The following is a 25,433-nucleotide window of genomic DNA, read 5'->3' as shown; positions in this document are numbered from 1 at the left end:
TCCACTGAAAACTTGAAGTTCTGTAATGACAAGAACCATCTTGTGACCCGAGCATTCCTCTTCATGGCTTGGCTCATCCACTTGAGCGGGGAGTGATCGGTCACCAGACAGAACTTTCTCCCCAACAGATAATAGCAGAGAGACTCGAGTGCCCACTTGATGGCCAGGCACTCTCTCTCCACTATACTGTACCTGGTCTCAGCTGGGGTGAGTTTGCAGCTCAATGTTCCTCCCCATTGATTTCTTGAGAGAGTACAGCTCCGAGGCCTACTTCAGAGGCATCTGTCTGTACCACAAACTCCCTCTTGAAGTCGGCCATCACCAAAACCGGTGACCCGCACAGGACCAACTTCAACATGGAAAAAGCCTCTTCGGCCTGGTCATTCCAGCGGACTATCACAGACTTCTGTCCCTTTAAGAGCCCTGTCAACAGAGCTGCTAAAGTGGCAAAATGGGGAACGAACCTCATATAATAGCCCACCATTCCCAGGAGCGACTTTACTTGCCTAGAGGTGACAGGTCGGGGCCAATTCCGAATCGCCTCTATTTTATCCACTTGGGGTTTGATAACTCCACGTCCAATGACATACCCCAGGTACTTAGTCTCCTCTAACCCTGTCACGCATTTCTTTGGGTTAGCGGTTAGGCCAGCCTTCCGAAGGGAGCCCACTATGGCCTGCATTTTGGGTAGATGACTTTCCCAGTCGGTACTGTGGATGACGATATTGTCCAGGTAAACCGAGGCGTACCGCCGATGTGGACAAAGCACAATGTCCATGAGTCGTTGGAACTTGGCGGGGGCGCCATGCAGACCAAAGGGTAACAGTTTTTACTGATACAGCCCCTCAGGGGTGACAAAGGCAGTTTTCTCTTTGGCAGCCTCCGTTAAGGGCACCTGCCAGTAACCTTTCGTGAGGTCCAAAACAGAAAAATACCTGTCACGGCTGTATGTGAGCAACAATAGTATACACAGTAAAAGAGCTACTGACCGGACCCAAACTAGGGAGGACAAAGGGTGACCCCTGTCAGACCCTCAAAGCTCTCCCTATTCTGCTAAAGCACATGCCCGGATCCAAATGGCGGAACGAGGCATGCCCACGTGCCTAAGACTGATGACCACTGTAACCCCTACAATAGTGGAAGGGGCACGGCCACCGGTGCCCTACTCAGTATATGGAGGGAACCGTGGCCACCTCAGATCCAGTCAGAAAATAATCAGGTACACAACAATGTCTGTACACTTAGCTGAAGGTGTTGCAGCCGCAGAGAAGACGGATCCAAGGACAGCTGGCAATATCCGGAGTGCCTGCTGCAGCAGAACACAGGTCCAGTGAACTGATAGCTACAAGTGAAGATACTAAAGCAAGAGCTACAACTGAAATGAGAACTATAATCCACGCCCTACAATAGGAGGAGGGGTGATATAAAGAGAGGGAAATCAAACGCATGAGGAACAGCTGGGAGGAAGGAAACCAAAAGTAAACAGAGCAGTGAGAACTCCTCCCAGCTCTAGTAGTGACATCATCACAGGGGTGGAGAAACAGAGCTGTGAGAACGTCCCAAAGCTCTGGTAGTGACAATACCTGGCTTGTCCTAACCTTTGGATGAGCTCATCCACCCAGGGCATGGGATACGCATCAAACTAGGAGATTTCGTTTAGTTTGCGAAAATTGCTACAGGACTTTAACGTCCCATCTGGCTTGGGTATTAGCACTATCGGACTGGCCCATTCACTTTTGGATTCCTCAATGACGTCTAGTTGCAGCATTACCTGCACCTCCTCCGAGATGGCCTGTCGCCGAGCCTCGGGTACCCGGTATGGTGTTAACAGGACTTTTGCCTGAAGCTCAGTGACAATGTCATGCTGGATTATGGACCTGTGTCCAGGGAGGTCCGAGAACAAATCCATGTTCCAACTAACGAACTCCCTCGGCTTCCTGAGTCTGTTTAGAGGAGAGGCTGTTAGCAATTTTTACTGTGGCAACTGCTTCTCTTGCATCAGACCGAGGAGCCTGAACCTTTTCTCCTACAAAACCCTGGCCGCGGGCTGTCTTCAGTAGAGGACTCCCTATCTTTCCATGGTTTTAGTAAATTCACATGGTACACCTGCTCCGGCTTTCGCCGCCCCGGCTGGTGTACCTTGTAATTTACCTCTCTCACTTTCTCAAGTACCTCGTAGGGCCCCTGCCACCTAGCTAGGAACTTACTGTCTACGGTTGGTACCAGAACCAAAACCTGATCACCCGGGTTAAAGTTCCGGACTCGAGCCTATCTATTACAGACCCTACTCTGGGCTCGCTGAGCTGCCTCCATATGCTCCCTAACCAGAGGCAACGCTGTCTCCATTCGTCCTTGCATCTGGGTGACGTACTTGCAATGACCAGGACACTGGGTCAGTGGGCATGCTATGCAGTGGGTCAGTATATGTGTATAAGTTTGTGACGCCAGTTGCAGCTTGCGCAGGTACTGTAGCAGGGCCCTTTAAGATGAGCTCACGTACTAGGTAAGGAATGCCAGAGGGGGATAATGTCTCTGTATAGCAGATTTTGAGGAATGATGGAAATCCACACAGATAATAGGGTCCAACTTGTCTTTACTTGGTGTTATGATATGCAGCTTTGATCCATACAAGTTACAGCAATAGTCTAGGATCCCAGCAGGTATTGGCAATATGTGGCAGGAATTTATAAGTATTCTGCATCTGATCATACGCCTATTAGAATCTGGCATCTATCTTCTGCTCTGTCTGTGGTCTGCTTAGTTTGGGTCTGACTAGCTGTGGAGGTACTTATCTTCTCCTTGTCTTGGGATCTGTACTTACAGGACTGCTCGTAGGGTATGGTGGAGGCTTCCTGGAGATCTGATAGTTCTGTAGATGGCTGCTTCCTTGGTCTACCAGCTGAGATAAGGGACTCAGGCTGGGAAGGTTGATCTTGGGCCTCAGCAGAGGCTTGGATCCTTGGTTGGGATCCCTGTTTCTGGGAGCTCCTACTAACACAGCCTACCCCAGCAGGGGGGTGGCTACACACTGCTCTAACTTCCTTCTCCTCCTCATAAAGCATGGCATGGGACATACCACTTCTGCTCATGTAGGGGAGACTAGACTGGAATGGTCTGTTCCAGGCAAGAAGCTTACTCTGACCTGTTGCATACTGCTGCCACCTGCTGGTGTACATTGAGAATTACAGCATATATATAAAATACAGGCATAGAAATACATACATTGGTAATGCACATACAATTGGTAATATTACATTAGATGGAAATACACATGTACACCTAACATCATGAAGCAGGGTGAAAGAGTTTTAGTGACATACTCTGGGATGTTACATACTCACTGACACTTCTGTGCGGTGTGGTTGTTGTTCCCATGCCTCTTTGGCTATGTCCAACAGACCACGAGGGTATCTGCCATATAGCAGTTCGAAGGGCGAGAACCCAGTAGAGGCCTGGGACACCTCTCGCACTGCGAACATGAGATAGGGCAGAAGAAGGTACCAGTCCCTACCATCCTTAGACATCGCTCTTTTTAACATATTTTTAAATGTTTGATTAAACCTTTTTACCAGGCCATCCATTTGCGAATGATACACGGATGTCCGTAGCTGTTTTATGTGGAGCAACTTACAGAGTTCCCTCATGACCTTGGACATAAAAGGGGTCCCTTGGTCGGTCAGAACGTCTTTAGGCAGTCCCACTCGAGAAAACATCTCCATTAACTCCTTAGCTATGAGTTTGGCTGATGTATGTCGCAGTGGCACCACCTCCGGGTACCGAGTGGCGTAGTCGCGGACTGCCAACATGTGTTGGTGCCCTCTTGCGGACTTCGGTACTGGGCCTATGAGATCCATAGCGATTCGCTCGAACATGACCTTGATAATCGGGAGAGGCACCAGGGGACTCCTGAAATATGGCTGGGGGCTATTTATCTGGCAGGTCAGGCAAGACTTACAAAACTCTTCTATCTCTCTGAACATACTGGGCCAGTAAAACCACTGTAGTATCCTGTCCTGGGTTTTCTGCCACCCCAAGTGACCCCCAAGAACATGTTGGTGGGCAAGCTCCAATACGAGCTTGCGATACACCTTGGGCACCACCAGCTGTTCAATATGCTCACCCCGTAGTTGGTTTACTCGATACAGCATTTCCGTCAAAACGGGGAAACATCGACTCGGCCCCAGTTTTTTGTGGTTCACCATCAATTATTACAACATTCTCCCAGGCCTGGGATAAGGTTGGGTCCCAGTGTTGCCCAGTTCAGAAATTTTCACCGGAGACATTGAGGTCTGCCAATTCAGGATCTGGCGGCAAGTCCTCAATGTCTCCTACCAACACACTCAGTGGGGTTGTCTCCCCCTCTTCCACTGAAGTGGCGGTCACCCATACTGCTGGCCCTTCGGCCTCGCGTTCCCAGGGTTCTGGCCTCCCGCCTGAGCCAGGCCACTCTGCTGAAGTTACCCCTGACTCAGGGGAATCAACAACTCTCACAGCCGGCCACAGGGCCAGGAAGCCCGGAAAGTCTCACCCTATTATTAATTCATAAGGTAAAGTGGTGGCAACGGCCACCTCGTGGGTCCACCTGCAGCCTCCCGTGGATAGAGACACCAGGGTGGTGGGATAGTCCTTTAATTCTCCATGTATTCACACGATCCCGAATTTTGGGCCAGTATACTCGTCGGGCCGCACCAATGTAGCTCTTACCAGGGACACCCAACTCCCTGAGTCCAACAAAGCCACTGCCAGAGTGTCACAGGTGGTTACTGTCTATAGTCTCTGGGATACCTGATGCACACAGCTTCCTGGCGTACAACAAGTTGCGGTATCCATAGTTAGTCTCCATGGGTTCGCCCCGATGGGGACAGCCGGCCCTTACGTGGGGGAATCAGCTTTTCAGCCCAGCACAGGGCTCAGTTCCCACACCAGCGATTGCTAGAGCTCCTCTGTCAGAGAGAGGTAATCACTCCCAGCTGACACTGCCGGCTGCGTTTTTTATAGGCCAGTCAAGACCCGGCCTGGAACAAGGGGAGTAGTCACCCACCCAGCACTTTGACTACTCCCAGTAAGAGCCGTCCCGGATCAGCTATACAGTTATACTAAAATAGCAAAGTGTCAATCAGCACTAGCTGCCGCTGACACCTGAAAATACCGGCTCTTACTTCACCGAGGCCAGGAACCCTTCCTACAGTGTGTATGTACATGTGTGTGTATATCCGGGTGTATGTACGTGTGTGTATGCATATGTGTTTGTATGTATGAATGTGTGTGTGTATATGTGCATGTATGTATGTATATGCATGTATGAATGTGTGTATGTATGTATATGTGTTTATATCCGTGTGGGTGTATTTGTGTATGTATGAATATGTGTGTGTATATGTGTGTGTGAATATATGAATATATGTGTGTTTGTGTGTTTGTGTATATGTGTACAGGGAGTGCAGAATTATTAGGCAAGTTGTATTTTTGAGGATTAATTTTATTATTGAACAACAACCATGTTCTCAATGAACCCAAAAAACTCATTAATATCAAAGCTGAATATTTTTGGAAGTAGTTTTTAGTTTGTTTTTAGTTTTAGCTATTTTAGGGGGATATCTGTGTGTGCAGGTGACTATTACTGTGCATAATTATTAGGAAAGTTAACAAAAAACAAATATATACCCATTTCAATTATTTATTTTTACCAGTGAAACCAATATAACATCTCAACATTCACAAATATACATTTCTGACATTCAAAAACAAAACAAAAACTAATCAGTGACCAATATAGCCACCTTTCTTTGCAAGGACACTCAAAAGCCTGCCATCCATGGATTCTGTCAGTGTTTTGATCTGTTCACCATCAACATTGCGTGCAGCAGCAACCACAGCCTCCCAGACACTGTTCAGAGAGGTGTACTGTTTTCCCTCCTTGTAAATCTCACATTTGATGATGGACCACAGGTTCTCAATGGGGTTCAGATCAAGTGAACAAGGAGGCCATGTCATTAGATTTTCTTCTTTTATACCCTTTCTTGCCAGCCACGCTGTGGAGTACTTGGACGCGTGTGATGGAGCATTGTCCTGCATGAAAATCATGTTTTTCTTGAAGGATGCAGACTTCTTCCTGTACCACTGCTTGAAGAAGGTGTCTTCCAGAAACTGGCAGTAGGACTGGGAGTTGAGCTTGACTCCATCCTCAACCCGAAAAGGCCCCACAAGCTCATCTTTGATGATACCAGCCCAAACCAGTACTCCACCTCCACCTTGCTTGCGTCTGAGTCGGACTGGAGCTCTCTGCCCTTTACCAATCCAGCCACGGGCCCATCCATCTGGCCCATCAAGACTCACTCTCATTTCATTAGTCCATAAAACCTTAGAAAAATCAGTCTTGAGATATTTCTTGGCCCAGTCTTGACGTTTCAGCTTGTGTGTCTTGTTCAGTGGTGGTCGTCTTTCAGCCTTTCTTACCTTGGCCATGTCTCTGAGTATTGCACACCTTGTGCTTTTGGGCACTCCAGTGATGTTGCAGCTCTGAAATATGGCCAAACTGGTGGCAAGTGGCATCTTGGCAGCTGCACGCTTGACTTTTCTCAGTTCATGGGCAGTTATTTTGCGCCTTGGTTTTTCCACACGCTTCTTGCGACCCTGTTGACTATTTTGAATGAAACGCTTGATTGTTCGATGATCACGCTTCAGAAGCTTTGCAATTTTAAGAGTGCTGCATCCCTCTGCAAGATATCTCACTATTTTTGACTTTTCTGAGCCGGTCAAGTCCTTCTTTTGACCCATTTTGCCAAAGGAAAGGAAGTTGCCTAATAATTATGCACACCTGATATAGGGTGTTGATGTCATTAGACCACACCCCTTCTCATTACAGAGATGCACATCACCTAATATGCTTAATTGGTAGTAGGCTTTCGAGCTTATACCGCTTGGAGTAAGACAACATGCATAAAGAGGATGATGTGGTCAAAATACTCATTTGCCTAATAATTCTGCACACAGTGTATAAATATGTGTATGTGTGTATGTACATGTGTATGTATGTATGAATATATGTATGTATGAATGTGTGTATGAATATGTGTATGTATGAATGTGTGTGTGTGCACAGAGCCCTGGCAGTAGACGCCCTGTATTCCATACACCAGCCAAGTGTTCCTTTGCCGATCCTCATCTTTTTATGCAACCGATATGAGGGTCCTTCTATCATTACATGCAGTGTGATTTGCTTTTGGGTTTTTGGTTCCCATGTCTATAGCCGGGTAGAGGAGCCACAACTCCCAGCATGCCCTGACAGCCACATCAATGCTGGGGCAGCAACAGGTTTCAGACCCTAGCACCATTCACTTCTGCCCCCCCCCTCTTTATTATTGAGCCCCCTTTCAGCACTTTCGTGTTGTGGGGGGAGGGGGGTTATGTTTTTGTGCCGCAGAGTTTTTGGGCTGATATTTTCTCTGAAGCAGTGGAGCTGATCTCCTGCTCACATCCTCCTCCCACCGATCAGCAGCTCAACCAGATAGAAGACAAGCCCCCGGCATCAGTCAGATGCAGGTGGGGTGAGACATCAGATCGGAGAAGATGAACGCACCGCACGCGACCTGGACAGCACCTATAGTCACCCTCCTTATACTCCTCCCAGGTAAGTCCATAGCCGACACAGAAGAATGGAGCAAAATCATTCCCCTTTAAGAGCATTTTATTCTTAGGTCCAAATTCTAAACTGATTTTCACAATATAATGTAGCCATTGTCTGACACAGAGCTCCAAACCCCCTGCTTTACATGATCATAGAACTAAATGATGAAAAGACTGCTGCCTGCAGCCACCACTAGGGGGAGCTCACTACATACAGATTATACAGCCACCACTAGAGGGAGCTCACTACATACAGATTATACAGCCACCACTAGAGGGAGCTCACTACATACAGATTATATAGCCACCACTGGAGGGAGCTCACTACATATAGATTATACAGATACCACTAGAAGGAGTTCACTACATACAGATTGTACAGCCATCACTAGAGGGAGCTCACTACATTCAGATTATACAGCCACCACTAGAGGGAGCTGAATATATACAGATTATACAGCCACCACTAGAGGGAGCTCACTACATATAGATTATACAGCCACCACTAGAGGGAGCTCACTACATATAGATTATACAGCCACCACTAGAGGGAGCTCACTACATACAGATCATACAGCCACCACAAGAGGGAGCTCATTACATACAGATTATACATCCACCACTAGAGGGAGCTCACTACAGATTATACAACCACCACTAGAGGGAGCTCACTACTTACAGATTATACAGCCACCGCTACAGGCAGCTCACTACATACAGATTACACATCTACCACTAGAGGGAGCTCACTACATACAGATTATGCAGTCACCACTAGAGGGAGCTCACTACATACAGATTATACAGCCACCACTAGACTAAGCTCACTACATATAGAGTATACAGTCACTACCAGAGGGAGCTCACTAAATACAGATTATACATCCACCACTAGAGGGAGCTTACTACAGATTATACAACCACCACTAGAGGGAGCTCATTACTTACAGATTATACAGCCACCACTAGAGGGAGTTCACTACATACAGATTATACAGCCACCACTAGTGGGAGCTCACTACATATAGATTATACAGCCACCACTAGTGGGAGCTCACTACATACAGATTATACAGCCACCACTAGTGGGAGCTCACTACATACAGATTATACAGCCATCACTAGAGGGAGCTCACTACATACAGATTATATAGCCACCACTGGAGGGATCTCACTACATATAGATTATACAGTCACTACTAGAGGGAGCTCACTACATACAGATTGTACAGCCATCACTAGGGGGAGCTCACTACAAAAATATTATACAGCCACCACTAGAGGGAGCTGACTGTATACAGATTATACAGCCACCACTGGAGGGAGCTCACTACATATAGATTATACAGATACCACTAGAAGGAGTTCACTACATACAGATTGTACAGCCACCACTAGAGGGAGCTCACTACATTCAGATTAAACAGCCACCACAAGAGGGAGCTCATTACATACAGATTATACATCCACCACTAGAGGGAGCTCACTACAGATTATACAACCACCACTAGAGGGAGCTCACTACATACAGATTATACAGCCACCGCTACAGGCAGCTCACTACATGCAGATTACACATCTACCACTAGAGGGAGCTCACTACATACAGATTATACACGTACAGTTGCCGCTAGAGGGTGCTCACTACATACAGATCATGCAGTCACCACTAGGGGGAGCTCACTGCATACAGATTATACAGCCACCACTAGACTAAACTCACTACATACAGATTATACAGCTACCTCTAGAGGGAGCTCACTACATACAGATTATACAGCCACCACTAGAGAGCGCTCACTACATACAGATTATACAGTCACCACTAGAGAGCGCTCACTACATACAGATTATACAGTCACCACTAGAGGGAGCTCACTGCATACAGATTATACAGCCACCACTAGAGGGAGCTCACTACATACAGATTATACAGTCGGCACTAGGGGGAGTTTACTACATTCAGATTATACAGCCACCACTAGAGGGAGCTCACTACATACAGATTATACAGCCAGCACTAGGGGGAGCTCACTACATACATATTATACAGTCACCACTAGAGGGAGCTCACTACAAACAGATTATACAGCCACCACTAGGGGGAGCTCACTACATACATATTATACAGTCACCACTAGAGGGAACTCACTACATACAGATTATACAGTCACCACTAGAGGGAGCTCACTACGTGCAGATTATATAGCCACCACTAGGGGGAGTTTACTACATACAGATTATACAGACACCACTAGAGGAAGCTCACTACTTACAGATTATACAGCCACCACTAGAGGGAGCTCACTACATACAGATTATACTGTCACCACTAGAGGGAGCTCACTACACACAGATTATACAGCCACCACTAGAGGAAGCTCACTACATACAGATTATACAGTCACCACTAGAGGGAGCTCACTACATGCAGATTATATAGCCACCACTAGGGGGAGTTTACTACATACAGATTATACAGACACCACTAGAGGGAGCTCACTACATACAGATTATACTGTCACCACTAGAGGGAGCTCACTACATACAGATTATACAGCCACCACTAGAGGGAGCTCACTACATACAGATTATACAGTCACCACTAGAGGGAGCTCACTGCATACAGATTATACAGTCACCACTAGAGGGAGCTCACTGCATACAGATTATACAGTCACCACTAGGGGGAGCTCACTACATACAGATTATGCAGCCACCACTAGAGGGAGCTCACTACATACAGATTATACAGTCACCACTAGAGGGAGCTCACTACATGCAGATTATACAGCCACCACTAGGGGGAGCTCACTGCATACAGATTATACAGCCACCACTAGAGGGTGCTCACTACATGCAGATTATACAGCCACCACTAGGGGGAGCTCACTACATGCAGATTATACAGCAACCTTTAGGATAATTTCATTAGAATGTTCTCATACATATGTGGCACAGTTATAAAGATTCAAGGGATGCAATTCTGTTGTGGAGTTGCTGTTTGTGCAATTCTCTAATATATTTATGTCTCCTGGGGACAGTGGTGCCAGTGGAAGATAAAAAACACCCTAATTATTGGAAGTACTGGGTCAGCCGCTAATCTGGGTCCTGTAACTGCAGTCAGGGGTAGATGACGTCACTTGTTTTGACTCCACCAGTCTAAAGTTTCTTCTGATATCTATTACTGGGCACCAGCAAAGCCTAAGGGGGGTCTCAGACTACTGCTGCTCCCTATGGACAGAACTACCATAGCTTGTCATGGAAGCCGGCTACTGACGATTCAGATGAATTATTTTATATGTTCCCCCACCCCCTAGTTTATAGCCTGTAACCCCCCCCCCCCCCCAGTGGTATTTAATATAAAGGATGTATTACACTACACACTGACACCATCTATAGTAATACACTTGGCAATGGGATGTCTGTATGAGAACGTCCAGACCTATATTTGAAGTCTCCATATATGACAATGTAGAAGCCATACATTATTCAGACACGCCTGTATCTATGGTATAAATGACTGACAGAGACAGACAAGGGGTGGTCTTCTTACACTTATTATGTTGGGAGTTTTGCTGCTGAAGATCATGGAAGAAACACATAGAGCCTTAGGGCTTCTTCACACGACCGTTGGTGTCCCGTTCCCGTATTGCTGACCGCATTTGCAGATCCACAATACACGGGCACGGTTCCATTGTCATTCCGCATTACGGATGTGGACCCATTAATTTCAATGGGTCTGCAAATCTGGAGTTGCGGAACGAAAACACGGAACGGAACACTACAGAGTGCTTTCTGGGGTTCCGTTTCGTGCCTCCGCACCACAAAAATATAAAACATGCTCTATCTTTTTGCCCCACAGAAGGTGCCCGTGCATTGCGGACCGCAATTTGCGGATCACAGCACGGGCACGGGACACCAACGGTCGTGAGAACGAGCCCTTAGAAGAAGATTCCTACCCTTCAAAAATGATACTTTAAAGACATTCATATTCACGCGTGGACAATAGATTAAGACTTCCTAAACTATTTATTGCAAGTAATCAACTTTTATGAAGAACGAAAATAAATCGCATTATTCATTTTTTTTTATATAACTCTTGTTGAATCCTGGCGATGAGTCCTTTACTTCAAATAACGCGTACACTAGATTTGGAGAGGATTACCAAATTAGTTTGATATTTTTCATACATATTTATATTACATTTGGAGATATATTACATATACCCCCCAGTTTATAGACTGTACCCCCCTTCCCCGTCGAGTTCATAGTCTGTCAGGTCTCAATGTCTATATCTTAACTGAGTATAAAATGGAAAGAGGAACAGGACGCACCTGCGGCTTGAATATTCATCATGTGAAGCTCCCTGGAGAGCAGAGCGTCACAAGAAGAGCAGAGTGCAGCCACTGCACGAACTTTTTTTTCTTATTGTTGTCTTTTGATGTGGGTGTGAATACTTATGCCAATCCTTCTATTAACAGCGGCATAGAAATCTCTAGGTGATCTCCAGAAATAGTTGACTTGGCCTTGTCTGCAGATTTTCATCTAGTAGATGTCCACTTTTGGTGCTGACTCTTCCATGGTCCATCTGGACTGTAGTCATATTATGTTTAGTAGACTTGGGCCAGGAACCTAGAAGATGATTTTTAGAAGGGAAAACAGAGCGATCTATGAACCCATTTCTGACTGTCTAATAAGTTTTAGGTTCCCCGATTCTTCCCCGATGGCAAATGTCGGAGGGTAAGGTTCGGCCATGTTGGATGTTTTAACTGCGTGGTGCTCAGTGGGGTCTGTCCACAGTGTGTAGCGGTGTATGTTATCATATGTCCTGGGAAACCTCTTGGTGTATACATTGTGGACCCACAAGGCGCCATTATACTGACCGAGGTCAAAAGAGTCTACATTGGGTTCTCTGTTTTTTACTGTATGGAATAAGGCAGTAGGTTTTACCAGTCCATACAGAGGCATAACATAACAGTATGTGCCTTTTAACACGGGCCCCCATCAGTGAAGGTTACCATTCCCTGGCATCAGTTAAACGCCCAAGCCTGAGGTTTCCTTCAGGAGATCCTCCACATGAAAACCTTGGAGAAACACAGCAGATGCAGTGTGAAAGGAGCCTAACAGACCATGCCGAAACCCATGCGTGCTTCTGAATTTATGTGGAGGCACAAGCAGGGTCCATGAGGCACCATACAGTATAACATAAAGAACCTACAGGACGGTAATACAGATGCGCGTATGAAGGAATCCATAATGCAGATTAGCTTATATCAGCCAAATCTCCGAAAGGAAGAGCAGCCATCTGTAGACCACCATTCCTGGGTTCTTGCCCTTCATCAGTACAGAGCATGTTACTGGTCGGTCAGATGGTTAAGATGTCTTAGATGTAGTTGGGTGGTACTGAGTCTGATTTTCATCTCATCCGTTGATCCCCAGGGTTAGGCTCGGAGAATTAAAGGGGATAGTTGTAAGAGTAGGAGAATAAGTAGGGTGGTACTGAGTCTGATTTTCATCTCATCCATCCAACCCTGCTCTGTACTGACGAGGGGCGAGAAAACCAAAACTGCTGTCTACAGATGGGTTGCTCTACCCTATGGAGCAGACTCTGGTGTAGCTGACGAGCTAATTTGCATACCTTTTTCCCATGGAGCTTTGCCTGAAAACAAATCTCCACCCTCTCTTCTCCACACTAGCTGGGTCTTCTCAATGAGGACCTGTACCCCCGAGCTATTTGTCCATAACCTCATCCATAAAATGTTCTTCTACAGTTCCACGTTGGGCTCTGGAGATGCAGTGGGTTCCCACCTCCATATCCATCTTGCCTGGCGAGGATGCCACGATCCCATGCAACTTCCACAGGAAGCACAATGAAAACGTGAACATCTCCTGGGTCCTGATCCAAAGACAAGTGAACAAAACAGATGACAAGTCATTCATTCAAATGGTGCAGAAAAAACTACCACACGCCATGCGGAACCTGACCATCCGCAACGCTGCGAAAACTGACAGTGGGATCTATCTGTGCAGAGTGACTGCAGGAAGTGACACCAAGGAGTCCTGTGGAACCTACCTAAGAGTGAGGGGTGAGTATGCAACCAGCCACCCCTAGAGCCGATTGTGTCCCAGGTTTATAGGAATTGCCGAGTGGTGTGGTGCAGCCTTAGTAGTTGTCGGGGTGTGTCACTGTGCTCCTACCTGGATACCGTTGATCCCCAGGGTTAGGCTCGGAGAATTAAAGGGGATAGTTGTAAGAGTAGGAGAATAAGTAGAGTCCAGACTTGGTGAAAGTTCAACAGCTTAACTTGAATAAACTTGCATCCAGACAATACTTGTTCTTTGTCTTGGTTCCAGCAGGTTTTAGGGTAAACTGGTAGACAAACTTGAATACCTCGTTCTATCATCTCTCTACTGTGCTAGATTCTGGCTTTAGTCTGGTAGCTGGACTTTAGGACTGTTCTGGTACCTTTTGAGCAGGGTGCCTTTGGCTGTTGACCCCCTCCTGATACTCTGTCTGTATCTGTAAGCAGTCAGGGTGCTGTATGAGCTGCTTCCCTTTTGGGAGGGTCGGCCATTCCCCTCGCTGCGCCATCTTGACTTGTCTGCTTCCAACACTAGACTACAACTGGCTATCACTTCCTGCAACCCCTCCCTTGGTAGAAGCAGGACTCACCGACTTCTGCCCAAAAAGGGGGAGAATGGAATAGTAAGTTCCATTCTATGTAAAGATCTCTCTCTGCCAGATACACTGCCACCTGGTGGTGAACCAGGCACATTGCATGAACATTACAGTTTTATAGCGATATTATAAATGCACAGTGTAGGAGGACCTGGAATAAATACACATATGATATTGTGGTTATCAGTTAGAGACAGTAGCAGGGTGAAGAAATGGTAATACCACTCTGGGGTATTATAAAGAGATTATCCAAAGTGGACAACCCTTTAAGAGTATACATAAACATATAAGATGAAGTCATTGCCATGACCTGACAGAACCGTGTAGGATATGCCCAGGTTATTGTATACATGGCATACATTAGAGCAGTGACTGGTTGAGAGGGCGTCTCCTGGTATCTCCTATTTCTCCAGATGGGAACCAGAGACCAGTGAGGATTGAGGGAGCATCAGACAGAGAGCAGCGGGGAGCTGAGTAATGCTTATTTTATTTTTGTAACCCACTCTAAGCCCTCTGAGACAATTTTTTTTACTAGACCACCCCTTGAAGGACATTTGCTTGAGTGTCCTCTCCTGCACTGTGGACGTGACTGACCTCCGTTATAGCTGGACCCATCCCTGGCAATAACCTCCTGCTTTTTTGTTTCAGAACTTCCTGTTTTTCTGTTCTTTAATGTTGCGGAAGCTACAAAAAACAGGCTGATAACGGCAGAGGGAATCATCCTGCTCCTCTGTGCCATCATCCCTGGGACATTCCTTCTCTATAAGGTAGGCACGCCTTGATGATTTTGGGTATTAACCTCCTCAGTGATACATAAGATGTCCATACAATTTCCATAACTGACTCCCTCCTGATTCCCCCATATCTGAGCGTGTATGTTTTGTCAAAGGGGAAAAAGGAGAAAACTGCTGCCCGACACTTCTGCTGCCCGACACTTCAATCTCATGGTAGAACAAAAGGATCGAGTAAGAAAATGTAGTCCCCCCGATCATTCTTCCACACATTAGACTTGCTGGCTGCTGAGAACAATACACTGTGTATTTGGCTTGTATTGCACGACTTTTCTTTTAAGGCACTATCGGGGGCACCGTCAGGCTTCCCTCATGTGGCAGGCGCAGCACTATGAAGTGCTTTTTGCACTGTGGTATTAGAAGAATTTTGATATCTCTGACTTTTAGTCTAACCAGACTGTCTATTACTCTGTAATTCCTCTAGCGCCGTTCTATGGAAGCAGTAGGTTTAAAGAGCACACCAAATGCTTGAAATAACTTCTTTATTAACTTCAACTTTTCTTCATATATAACACTGCCGCCTCCGCAGCAGATAGTCCGTGTACATAACACGTGTTGAAAAGATATCACAAAATGGCGGTATGCATAAGATGGTGGTTCAACTGTTCAATCTTGTTATTCAACATAAAATGGTGGATATATTTCTCTTTTGAGTACCTGTACTCTCACTTATTATTTAAGTCACTAGTTATTTAAGCACTTGATATCTCTCAGAGGTATATCTGAGGTCTAACTAATAGTTCACTTGCTGAATTTGGTCGCAATTTGCAATATGCAGTTAGCACTAACTACTTGCAGATTGGTTGAGTATGATCTGGTATAGTTGTATGCAATTTGGTAGAGTGAATGTCTGTTCAGCTTCTCTCTCTGGTGAATAATGATTCTTAGCAGCTCCTGCTAGGGGAATTTCCCACACAGGCTGTGTGTGAGGCTGGCTGTGATTAGTCAAAACTCCTGCTGTGTGTGAGGCTGGCTGTGATTGGTCTAGACTCCTGCCCAGCAACAACAGTTTAACTATATGCTTTCTGTTGTTTCTGCTGTGTCCTTGAGCTTACCTCACATCCATATTATGAATCTTAAAGGCATATTATCTTTTATGCTTCTGTGAACACAATATATAACAGTTATATGACATCCAAACATGAAGTCACAGTAAATAACTCTGCTTTTGTCTTTAACACATAAACATAGGAAATGTATTAAGGATATTAGCAGGTCTAGCTGTATACACATCTAAGCTATACTAGCAGCCTAGGACAGGTCTTAGCTGGCCAGCTACACTCCCACCAAAATTACCTATAATTCTATGTTCTTAGTGGTAGGATTGAACATGAATTTGAAGAATTTTCAATCAGGTTCTGAACTTCCAAGTGTCCTTTATCACTCAAGTAGAACAACTAACTTCTGTATAGAATGTTCCAACTTCAGTGGAGTAGTGAGACGTTTTCCCTTTTTGTCATGAGGTACAAAACATCTGGGTATCCGAACTTCTCTCAAGTTTTGCAAGTCTCTTATCCAACTATCCCACCTTGGCCTCAAATTTTCAGATATGGGTTCATCCCATCCTAACTTCTGTCTGCATAATTCTTGTAGTATTTCTCTTGCTCTGAGGGTTACTGGGGCCAAGAATCCCAATGGATCATATATAGAAGACACTGCCGAAAGAATAGTACGTCTAGTTGCAACTTTCTCTTCAATAGATTCTTCAAAGAAGAACTTGTCATCCTCTACATTCCATCCCAATCAAAGTACGTTCTGAACTGGAAGATGATCATAATTGAGATCTACATTCTTCTAATGCCACAGCGCAAAAGGCACTTCATAGTGCTGCGCCTGCCACACCTCATACTCAGAAGGTCATACCCAGTGATGTACCTTCAATAGAAGCAGACCACGTGACTGCAATGGGGCCCAGGAGGGAGAGGGCCTGCATTGATCTCCTTCTCTGCTTTTTCCGATTTGAGGTAAAAAAAAAAGAAGAGAAAACTGCATTTTCATGCAAGACAATAACTTCCATCGAATTGTATACATTCCTATGCACTGAGCTCCCCCTAGTGGTGGCTGCAGGCAGACAGCTTTGTAATGTGTGAAGTCAAGCTGGAGAGCTTATCAGTGTATTTATGGCAGTAGTCTGCTGTAAATACTTTGATAAATTTGCGGTTTAGGATGCGCTCCATATTTTTAAAGCACCTGTTTTTTCGACACAGAAGTCACACTGGGAAGTGAGTTGGGCAGGAGGGACCTTTCTAAGTTTTGCTATGGGGCCCTGTGAGATCTGTGTTCGCCTCTTGTCATATGTTCTCAATCTTGAACATTTTTGATCATCAGAAGAACCTTATAGACAAGTTCAGATGCAGCAGGATGCTCTGATTTCTGAGTTGCGTGCAGATGGGATTTTGAAAACTGCAGCAAATCCACCAGGTATCAGCACGGCCTATATCATGTACGGCTCATTATTTAGCACAATCATTTGTCAACTGTCAACAAACTGGACCTTGTATCATCTGAGCATCTGATATGAAACCCTAACGAGACAAGAGGTGGATTCCCATGAGACAATGGGGCTGAGCTGTAATCAGTGATAGCCGGGTCCTCAGAGGTGAAAACTGAGGCTCCAAGGGCCCATCACACATACCATGTGCCATTTATGCTGCACCACTGAAAAACAAAGGTGTTTAGCCAAGACTTTTTCGGTGTAACGGTCGCGTACACACAGGGGGGAGGGAAGTGACCACTGCGCTCCACCCTTACCCCTGGCCCTGCCTACTTGCCTCGCGAGTCCTAATGACAGGGGACAACTGGACGGCAATCCCTAACTTGGAATAAGTGCAGGGATGACAGACAGACAAACAACAGGACGTGAACGGACCGAGTCAATACCAGGAAAGCTGCAAAGTACAAATGGAGCAAGCAGAGAATTGTCAGGAGAAGCCGGGGTCATAAATACCAGGAGAGCAGAGAAGTACAAGAGGAGTCCTAAGAGAGTAGTCAGGTGGGAGCCGAGGTCAAAATACCAGGACGGATGCGCAGTACAGGCGGAGCAGGCAAAAGGATGGTCAGGGAACAGGATCAGGTAAGTATACAGCAGTCCAACAAATAGCCAGGAACCTAGAAATTAACAGGCAACCTGTAGCCAGCAGGCTGCCTGTATTTATAGTGGGGAGTGAGGGTCATGTGACGTGGCCAGCGTCACATGACCGACAGACCAACCAGTCGAGCACCGAGTGATCAGCTCGGCGCTCAAGGCAGACTAGGAGCAGGGAGCCACCCAGCTAGTAAAGCCGCCCTGGGAATGAGGTCAAACACAGAACCTCATTCCAAAAGCTAAGCAACAGTTCTGCGGGCAATGGGGGACCGAGTGCACCTTCGGTACCCCGTGACAGTACCCCCCCTTTTACGAGGGGCCACCGGACCCAAGACTTCAGGCGATGGCTTTTCAGGGTGTTCTAAATGAAATTTACGAACAAGTCTAGGAGCATGAACCTCCCTGGCAGGTACCCAAGATCTCTCTTCAGGTCCATACCCCTTCCAGTGAATCAGGTACTGCAAGGAATTACGCACCTTCCTGACATCCACTATTTTAGACACCACATACTCGACAGCATCATTAACAAGAACCGGCGGAGGCGAGGCTTTTGATGGTACTACCGGTTCAAAATATTTTTTAAGCAGAGATTTATGGAACACATTATGAATGTGGAATGACTCAGGCAGCTCCAACCTAAAAGATACCGGGTTAATCACTTCCATGATCTTATATGGTCCAATAAAACGAGGAGCAAATTTTTTAGAAGTTACCTTGAGAGATAGATTCTTGGAGGACAACCATACTTTATCCCCAACCTGAAAGTTTACCCCCCTTGAACGTCTCCTATCGGCCTTGAGTTTTTGAGAACATTGAGCCTTTTCTAGGTTCGATTGAACCCGGGCCCAAACTGTGCACAGTTCGGAGGAGAGTTTATCCGCTTCAGGGTTAGAGGAGGAGACGGACGACCCAGAATGAAAACGGGGATGAAAACCATGGTTACAAAAGAAAGGGGAGACCCCAGCAGAAGAATTGACACGGTTATTCAAAGCAAATTCAGCCAACGGAAGGAATTTGACCCATAATTGCTTAGACAGGGGAATGAAATGAACCATCTTGCTAAACCTATCGACCACTACCCAAACCACAGTCTTACCCTCCGCCAGCGGTAGGTCAGTTATAAAGTCCATCGAGATATGGGACCAGGGTCTACTGGGAATGGGTAGGGGTCGTAGGTTACCAGCAGGGCGAGTCCTAGGTGTCTTGGACCTGGCACAAACCTCACAGGCTGACACGTAGGACTTGACATCCCTAGTTAGAGTGGGCCACCAATAAGATCTAGAAACCAGATCCTTAGTGCCCTCAACACCCGGATGTCCACAAAAGGCAGAATCGTGACACTCACCCAACAGCTGGAGACGAAATTGTACGGGAACAAACAACTTATCTGTTGGGGTGGATACCGGTGCCAGATGTTGTTCAGACCTAATGCGAGCCGAGATATCCTGGGTAAGAGCTGCTAAGAAGATTTTTGCTGGTAGGATGGATTCAGGTGGTACCTCAGTAGGTTGAAAAGCCTGGAAGCTCCGAGATAATGCGTCCGCCTTCACATTTTTACTTCCTGGCCTGAACGTGATGGAAAAATCTAAACGAGTAAAAAACAGAGCCCATCTGGCTTGACGGGGATTCAACCTCTTAGCAGACTCGAGAAACATAAGGTTTTTATGGTCAGTGACAACAGTTACACAATGTCTTGCCCCCTCCAGGAAATGCCTCCACTCCTCAAATGCCCATTTAATGGCCAGCAGCTCCCTATTCCCTATGTCGTAGTTTCTCTCCGTGGGAGAGAATTTCCTGGAGAAGAAGGCACATGGTCTCAGATTAGTGAGGCTAGCAGGACCTTGTGACAGGACCTCCACAATAAAAGGTTTCTCCTGATCAGGCTGGATCAGAATGGGAGCGCTACTGAATGCCTTTTTTAATTTTTCAAATGAAGAAATGGCCTCAGTAGACCAATTCTCCAAATCCGCCCCTTTCTTAGTAAGGTCGGTCAACGGTTTAGCAATTACGGAAAAATTCATAATAAATTTACGATAGTAATTGGCGAAACCTAAGAACCGTTGTAAGGCCTTTAAGGATGAAGGTCTTACCCATTCCTTAATTGCTAGTACCTTACCAGGATCCATCTTGAAGGCGTGAGGAGTCAGAACATGCCCTAGAAACAGAATCTCCTGTACACCAAAGACACATTTCTCTTGTTTAGCGGATAGCTGATTCTCCCTCAACACCTCTAATACTTGCTTAACATGAGACACATGGGATTCGAAGTCAGGAGAGAATATCAAAATGTCGTCAAGATAGACAATAACAAATTTACCTAAGTACTCCCTAAGAATGTCATTCATGAAGTTTTGGAACACAGCTGGGGCATTGCTGAGTCCAAAAGGCATCACTTGATATTCAAAGTGTCCTACCGGAGTATTGAACGCCGTCTTCCATTCGTCTCCCTCCTTGATTCGGATTAGATTGTATGCCCCTTTCAGGTCAATTTTGGAAAACCAGGTTGCCCCCAGAACCTGGTTAAATAAATCCGGAATCAATGGGAGGGAGTATCTATTCTGGACAGTGATTTTATTTAATCTCCGGTAATCGATACATGGCCTAAGACCACCATCTTTTTTCTTAACGAAGAAAAACCCCGCCCCCATAGGAGAGACAGAAGGTCTAATATGCCCTTTACCAAGGCTCTCCTTAATATAATCTTCCATGGCCTTGCGTTCGGGCATAGAAAGATTATAAATTCATCCTTTAGGAAACTTGGCCCCCTTTACTAGCTCTATGGTACAATCATAAGGTCTATGGGGGGGTAGAACCTCCGGGGTTGGTGATGAGAATACATCAGAATATTCTCTAACAACAGAGGGTAAAGTATCAGACTTTACTGAGACCCCAGCCTGTACTACGGACAAGCACGAGTCACACTTAGGCCCCCATCTTACCAACTCCCCATTGGACCAATCTATAGTGGGGTTATGTAGTCGGAGCCAAAGCAACCCTAGTACCACCTCAGCAGGTAGGTTCTCCAGGACTAGAAGTGAACATCTCTCTGAGTGGCACACACCCATGGTTAGAGAAATCTCCGAGGTACATAAGCTCACCGTACCACCAATAAGAGTAGTAGCATCAATAGCCATGACATGGATAGGAGTTGGTAAGGCAAACATAGGAATACCCAATCTTACAGCATACTCAGAGTCAATAAAGCTAGCCGCTGAGCCAGAATCAATAAAGGCCTTACCCGGCCATTTATCTACTCCCAGAGAAATCGTAATGGGTACCGAAAGCTTACATTTAGAAAATTCAGGGTGTACCTGGTCTTTAGGTTGCCTTGTCTTAGGAGACTTGACAGAGAGGACTTTCTTAGGACACTGGTTGATCCAATGGTCAGGATCTCCACAGTAAAAGCATTCTCCACGTCTGCGGCGAAGATTCCCTCGGGTCATGCCAACCTGCATGGGTTCCTCGGTGGAGACCTCAGCATTGTCTCTGGGATAGGCCTCTGGCTGGACCACCATCTGGGAAGAGAACTGTTGTTCCTGTCGTCTCTCTCTAACCCGTCTGTCAAGTCGGACAACAAGGGTCATCATCTCCTCTAAGGTCTCTGGAAGTTGATAACTGACCAGAAGATCCTTTAATTTATCAGACAGACCTGACCTGAACTGACTCTTCAGGGCTGGTTCGTTCCATCCTGAGGGGACACACCACCTTCTGAATTGGGTGCAATAATCCTCCACTGGTAAATTGCCCTGAACCAGTGCCTTTAGAGCCGTCGCGGCTACTAGAGCCCTGTCTGGTTCATCATAGAGGGTACCCAAGGCCTGAAAGAACCCCTCCACAGAATATAAACAACTGGTGCTAGCAGGTAAAGAGAACGCCCAGTCCTGGGGATCACCCTGTAATCGGGAAATGATAATGCCCACGCGTTGACTCTCGGGGCCAGAGGACACGGGGCGCAAACGGAAGTAAAGTTTGCAACTCTCCTTAAAAGAGAGAAACTTCCTCCGGTCTCCAGAAAAGGGTTCTGGGAGCTTAATCTGGGGTTCAAAATGCGGACTGGAGGCCTGAGGAGTGGAAGAACCTTGCCCTAACTCAAAAGAACTGAGTTTTCCCCCTAACTCCTGCACCCTCTGTGTCAGATTAGAGATATGGTCAGTCAGGGTCACCAGAGGATTCATAATACAGTGGTTATTGGGCCTGTTAATCTGTAACGGTCGCGTACACACAGGGGGGAGGGAAGTGACCACTGTGCTCCACCCTTACCCCTGGCCCTGCCTACTTGCCTCGCGAGTCCTAATGACAGGGGACAACTGGACGGCAATCCCTAACTTGGAATAAGTGCAGGGATGACAGACAGACAAACAACAGGACGTGAACGGACCGAGTCAATACCAGGAAAGCTACAAAGTACAAATGGAGCAAGCAGAGAATTGTCAGGAGAAGCCGGGGTCATAAATACCAGGAGAGCAGAGAAGTACAAGAGGAGTCCTAAGAGAGTAGTCAGGTGGGAGCCGAGGTCACAATACCAGGACGGATGCGCAGTACAGGAGGAGCAGGCAAAAGGATGGTCAGGGAACAGGATCAGGTAAGTATTCAGCAGTCCAACAAATAGCCAGGAACCTAGAAATTAACAGGCAGCCTGCTGGCTACAGGTTGCCTGTATTTATAGTGGGGAGTGAGGGTCATGTGACGTGGCCAGCGTCACATGACCGACAGACCAACCAGTCGAGCACCGAGTGATCAGCTCGGCGCTCAAGGCAGACTTAGGAGCAGGGAGCCACCCAGCTAGTAAAGCCGCCCTGGGAATGAGGTCAAACACAGAACCTCATTCCAAAAGCTAAGCAACAGTTCTGCGGGCAATGGGGGACCGAGTGCACCTTCGGAACCCCGTGACATTCGGGTTTTCCAGTGTAGTTATTGTGGAGCGGTTTTTACAGGTGACACATGCTAAAAATCATGTGACCAATAACCACCACGGCATGACTACAGCAATTTGTAGTAAAATGTCATCGCAGCACGCCGGACCTCAGCGGAGCCTGGCAGCTGGCTGTGTTGGAGAGGATGGGAGTGTTGGAGGGTGGTTGTAGTCTTTACGGTGGCTAATCCCTCCCCCTTTAGTGCTTTCTGGGTCGCGCATGCAGTGAGTGTAGGGGCACAACCCTTCTTCACCTTGGGGCACACCCTGGTCTTTTTGGGGTCTCCAGCCCGGTGATGGCTGGGGTGCCCTTAATAGTGGATAGGTAAGAGGGCCAGGTAAAGGGCAGGTGGATGATGAAAGCAACAACCAGGCCTGTTTGGTTACAATAGATAACAGTCTATTCAATGAGGATGATGGATGTTGCAGTATAAACACAAGCTATAAGCACAGTCTTATCTGTTGCATGCATAGGATTTGGCTGTAATGATTTTAGTTGTGCTTCCTGAGTCTTGCTCTGTAGGTTCTAGCAAATCTTTCCAAATTGACAATAGGCGTGAAAAAAATCTTAGTATGCTTTCTGCAATGCCCAGTCCACAGGGTGCAGGAATTAGATCGAATGGCCAGGACATCTAAGAATTGTGGTGGGTGTCAGAAGCAGTTAACACTTTCCACATGCAGTAAAGTCTATAGCCATAAACGTGTGATACTTTACTGTCTCAGTCCAGCACAGCTGGTCCTGAACCTTCTGTAAATGTTCAGTGCTTTGTTCCCTCAGAGGTAAATCATTAGAAAAGTTACATTTTTGGACAGCTTTTCAGAATCAGAATCAGCTTTATTCGCCAAACACGACACAATTGATCGTGCCCAGAATTGGGTTAGGCACAGGTACAGGCATAGTGCTAGTAGTTGACAAGAGGCAGTGGGGAACACGGGGGTGGGGGGGTAAGGTTCTGCGATGGGCACAGCAGGGGTGAGGGATTATGAGCGGGGGATGGGGCGTGGTGAGTTCAGCAGTCTGACGGCCGTTGGGAAGAATGTGTTCAGCCTCCTCAATGTCCTTGTAGGGATGGCCTGATACCTGCGGCCGGACTTTAGACGTCTGAAGAGATGATTGCCCGGATGGGAGTGGTCATTGGATATTTTCAGAGCCCTGGAGCGCAGTCTGTCGGAGAAGATAGAGTCAAGGGGTGGTAGTGGCAGTTGGGTAGTTCTCTCCGCCGAGCTGATGATCCTTAGTAGTTTGCGCTTGTCACTGGCTGATGAGCCGGCATACCAAACCAGGAGAGACGAGCACAGGACCGACTCGATGGTGCAGGAGTAGAAGGACTTCAGTAGGTCCTGTGCCATGCCGAACTTCTTCAGTTGTCGAAGGAAGAAGAGCCGCTGGTGAGCCTTCCTTATGATGGACGAGATGTTGGGACGCCAGGATAGGTCCTCAGAGATTGTCGTGCCTAGGAGGCGGGCGCTGGGTACCCTTGCGACTTCAGATCTGTCAATGTAGGTCGGGGGCGGATTTGCCCTTCTCTTCCTGAAGTCGATGACCAGCTCAACCGTCTTTATGGTGTTTAGGACCAGATTGTACGCCGCACCAGTTGCTGACCCTGTTGATTTCCTTACGGTAGGCCTGCTCATCGTTGTCGCTAATCAGGCCCACAAGTGTGGTGTCATCTGCGAACTTGATGACTTTAACCGATGCCTCAGCCGATCTGCACTCGTTCGTGTACAGAGAGAACAGGAACGGCGATAGTACACATCCCAGTGGGTCACTGCACAATGTGTGAACCTAGACTTCTAATAGCAGTGTATTCCTATATGCCAGCGGGGCACCAGGGCCTGTGTTTCCTCACATAACAAAAGTAAAAAGGACAATATACCACACAATATGCAGCACCATCACTCATACAGTAGATATAGTCACCATATAGTCTTAAGACCATAACTGAACATCCTCCTTATGGCTTCCCATATATTTCCAAATATGCTGGGGGTCGACTGTCCTCTCTAATCACCTCATTGGGGGCCATACTTGTGGGGCATGATTCTGCCACTCTGTGCCCTTTGATCTTGCTACTTACACTTGACTAGTTGATTGCTTCTTCTCCATGGCTCAGTTTTATGTTGCTTAGTAAGGGACATGTGCACATTGTCTATTGTAAATGTCACCCAGGTGTTCAACTTTGACCACTGACAGACCGTAAAGTAAAATCAGGAGAACATGAAGCAGTGACCACAGACACCTTTACTAATTGAGATTTTAATTATATGTAAAAAGGGTCAAAGGCACCACCAGATACATTGTTTAATACTTTATTATGGCGCAAAAGTGCACATAAC

At 46.5% G+C, this 25,433-nt stretch overlaps 1 protein-coding gene across 2 annotated transcripts in view; it reads left to right on the top strand.

The window, feature by feature from the left end:
- The first annotated feature begins 7,498 nt into the window (after nucleotides 1–7,498).
- The window catches only part of CD79A (CD79a molecule), a 29,448-nt gene continuing 11,513 nt past the window's right edge, over nucleotides 7,499–25,433 (top strand). For both annotated transcript variants that reach the window (XM_040420045.1, XM_040420053.1), the window contains exons 1-3: nucleotides 7,499–7,630; nucleotides 13,401–13,715; nucleotides 14,957–15,075. In XM_040420045.1, the coding sequence (XP_040275979.1) occupies nucleotides 7,570–7,630; nucleotides 13,401–13,715; nucleotides 14,957–15,075 (495 nt within the window). In that variant the 5' untranslated portion in view covers nucleotides 7,499–7,569. The remainder of the gene's footprint in view (nucleotides 7,631–13,400; nucleotides 13,716–14,956; nucleotides 15,076–25,433) is intronic.

Source organism: Bufo bufo, chromosome 1 (genome assembly GCF_905171765.1).
Source record: "Bufo bufo chromosome 1, aBufBuf1.1, whole genome shotgun sequence".
NCBI lineage: Eukaryota > Metazoa > Chordata > Amphibia > Anura > Bufonidae > Bufo > Bufo bufo.
Note: the sequence above shows the minus strand (reverse complement) of the source record. Positions and strands in the feature narration are given on the sequence as shown.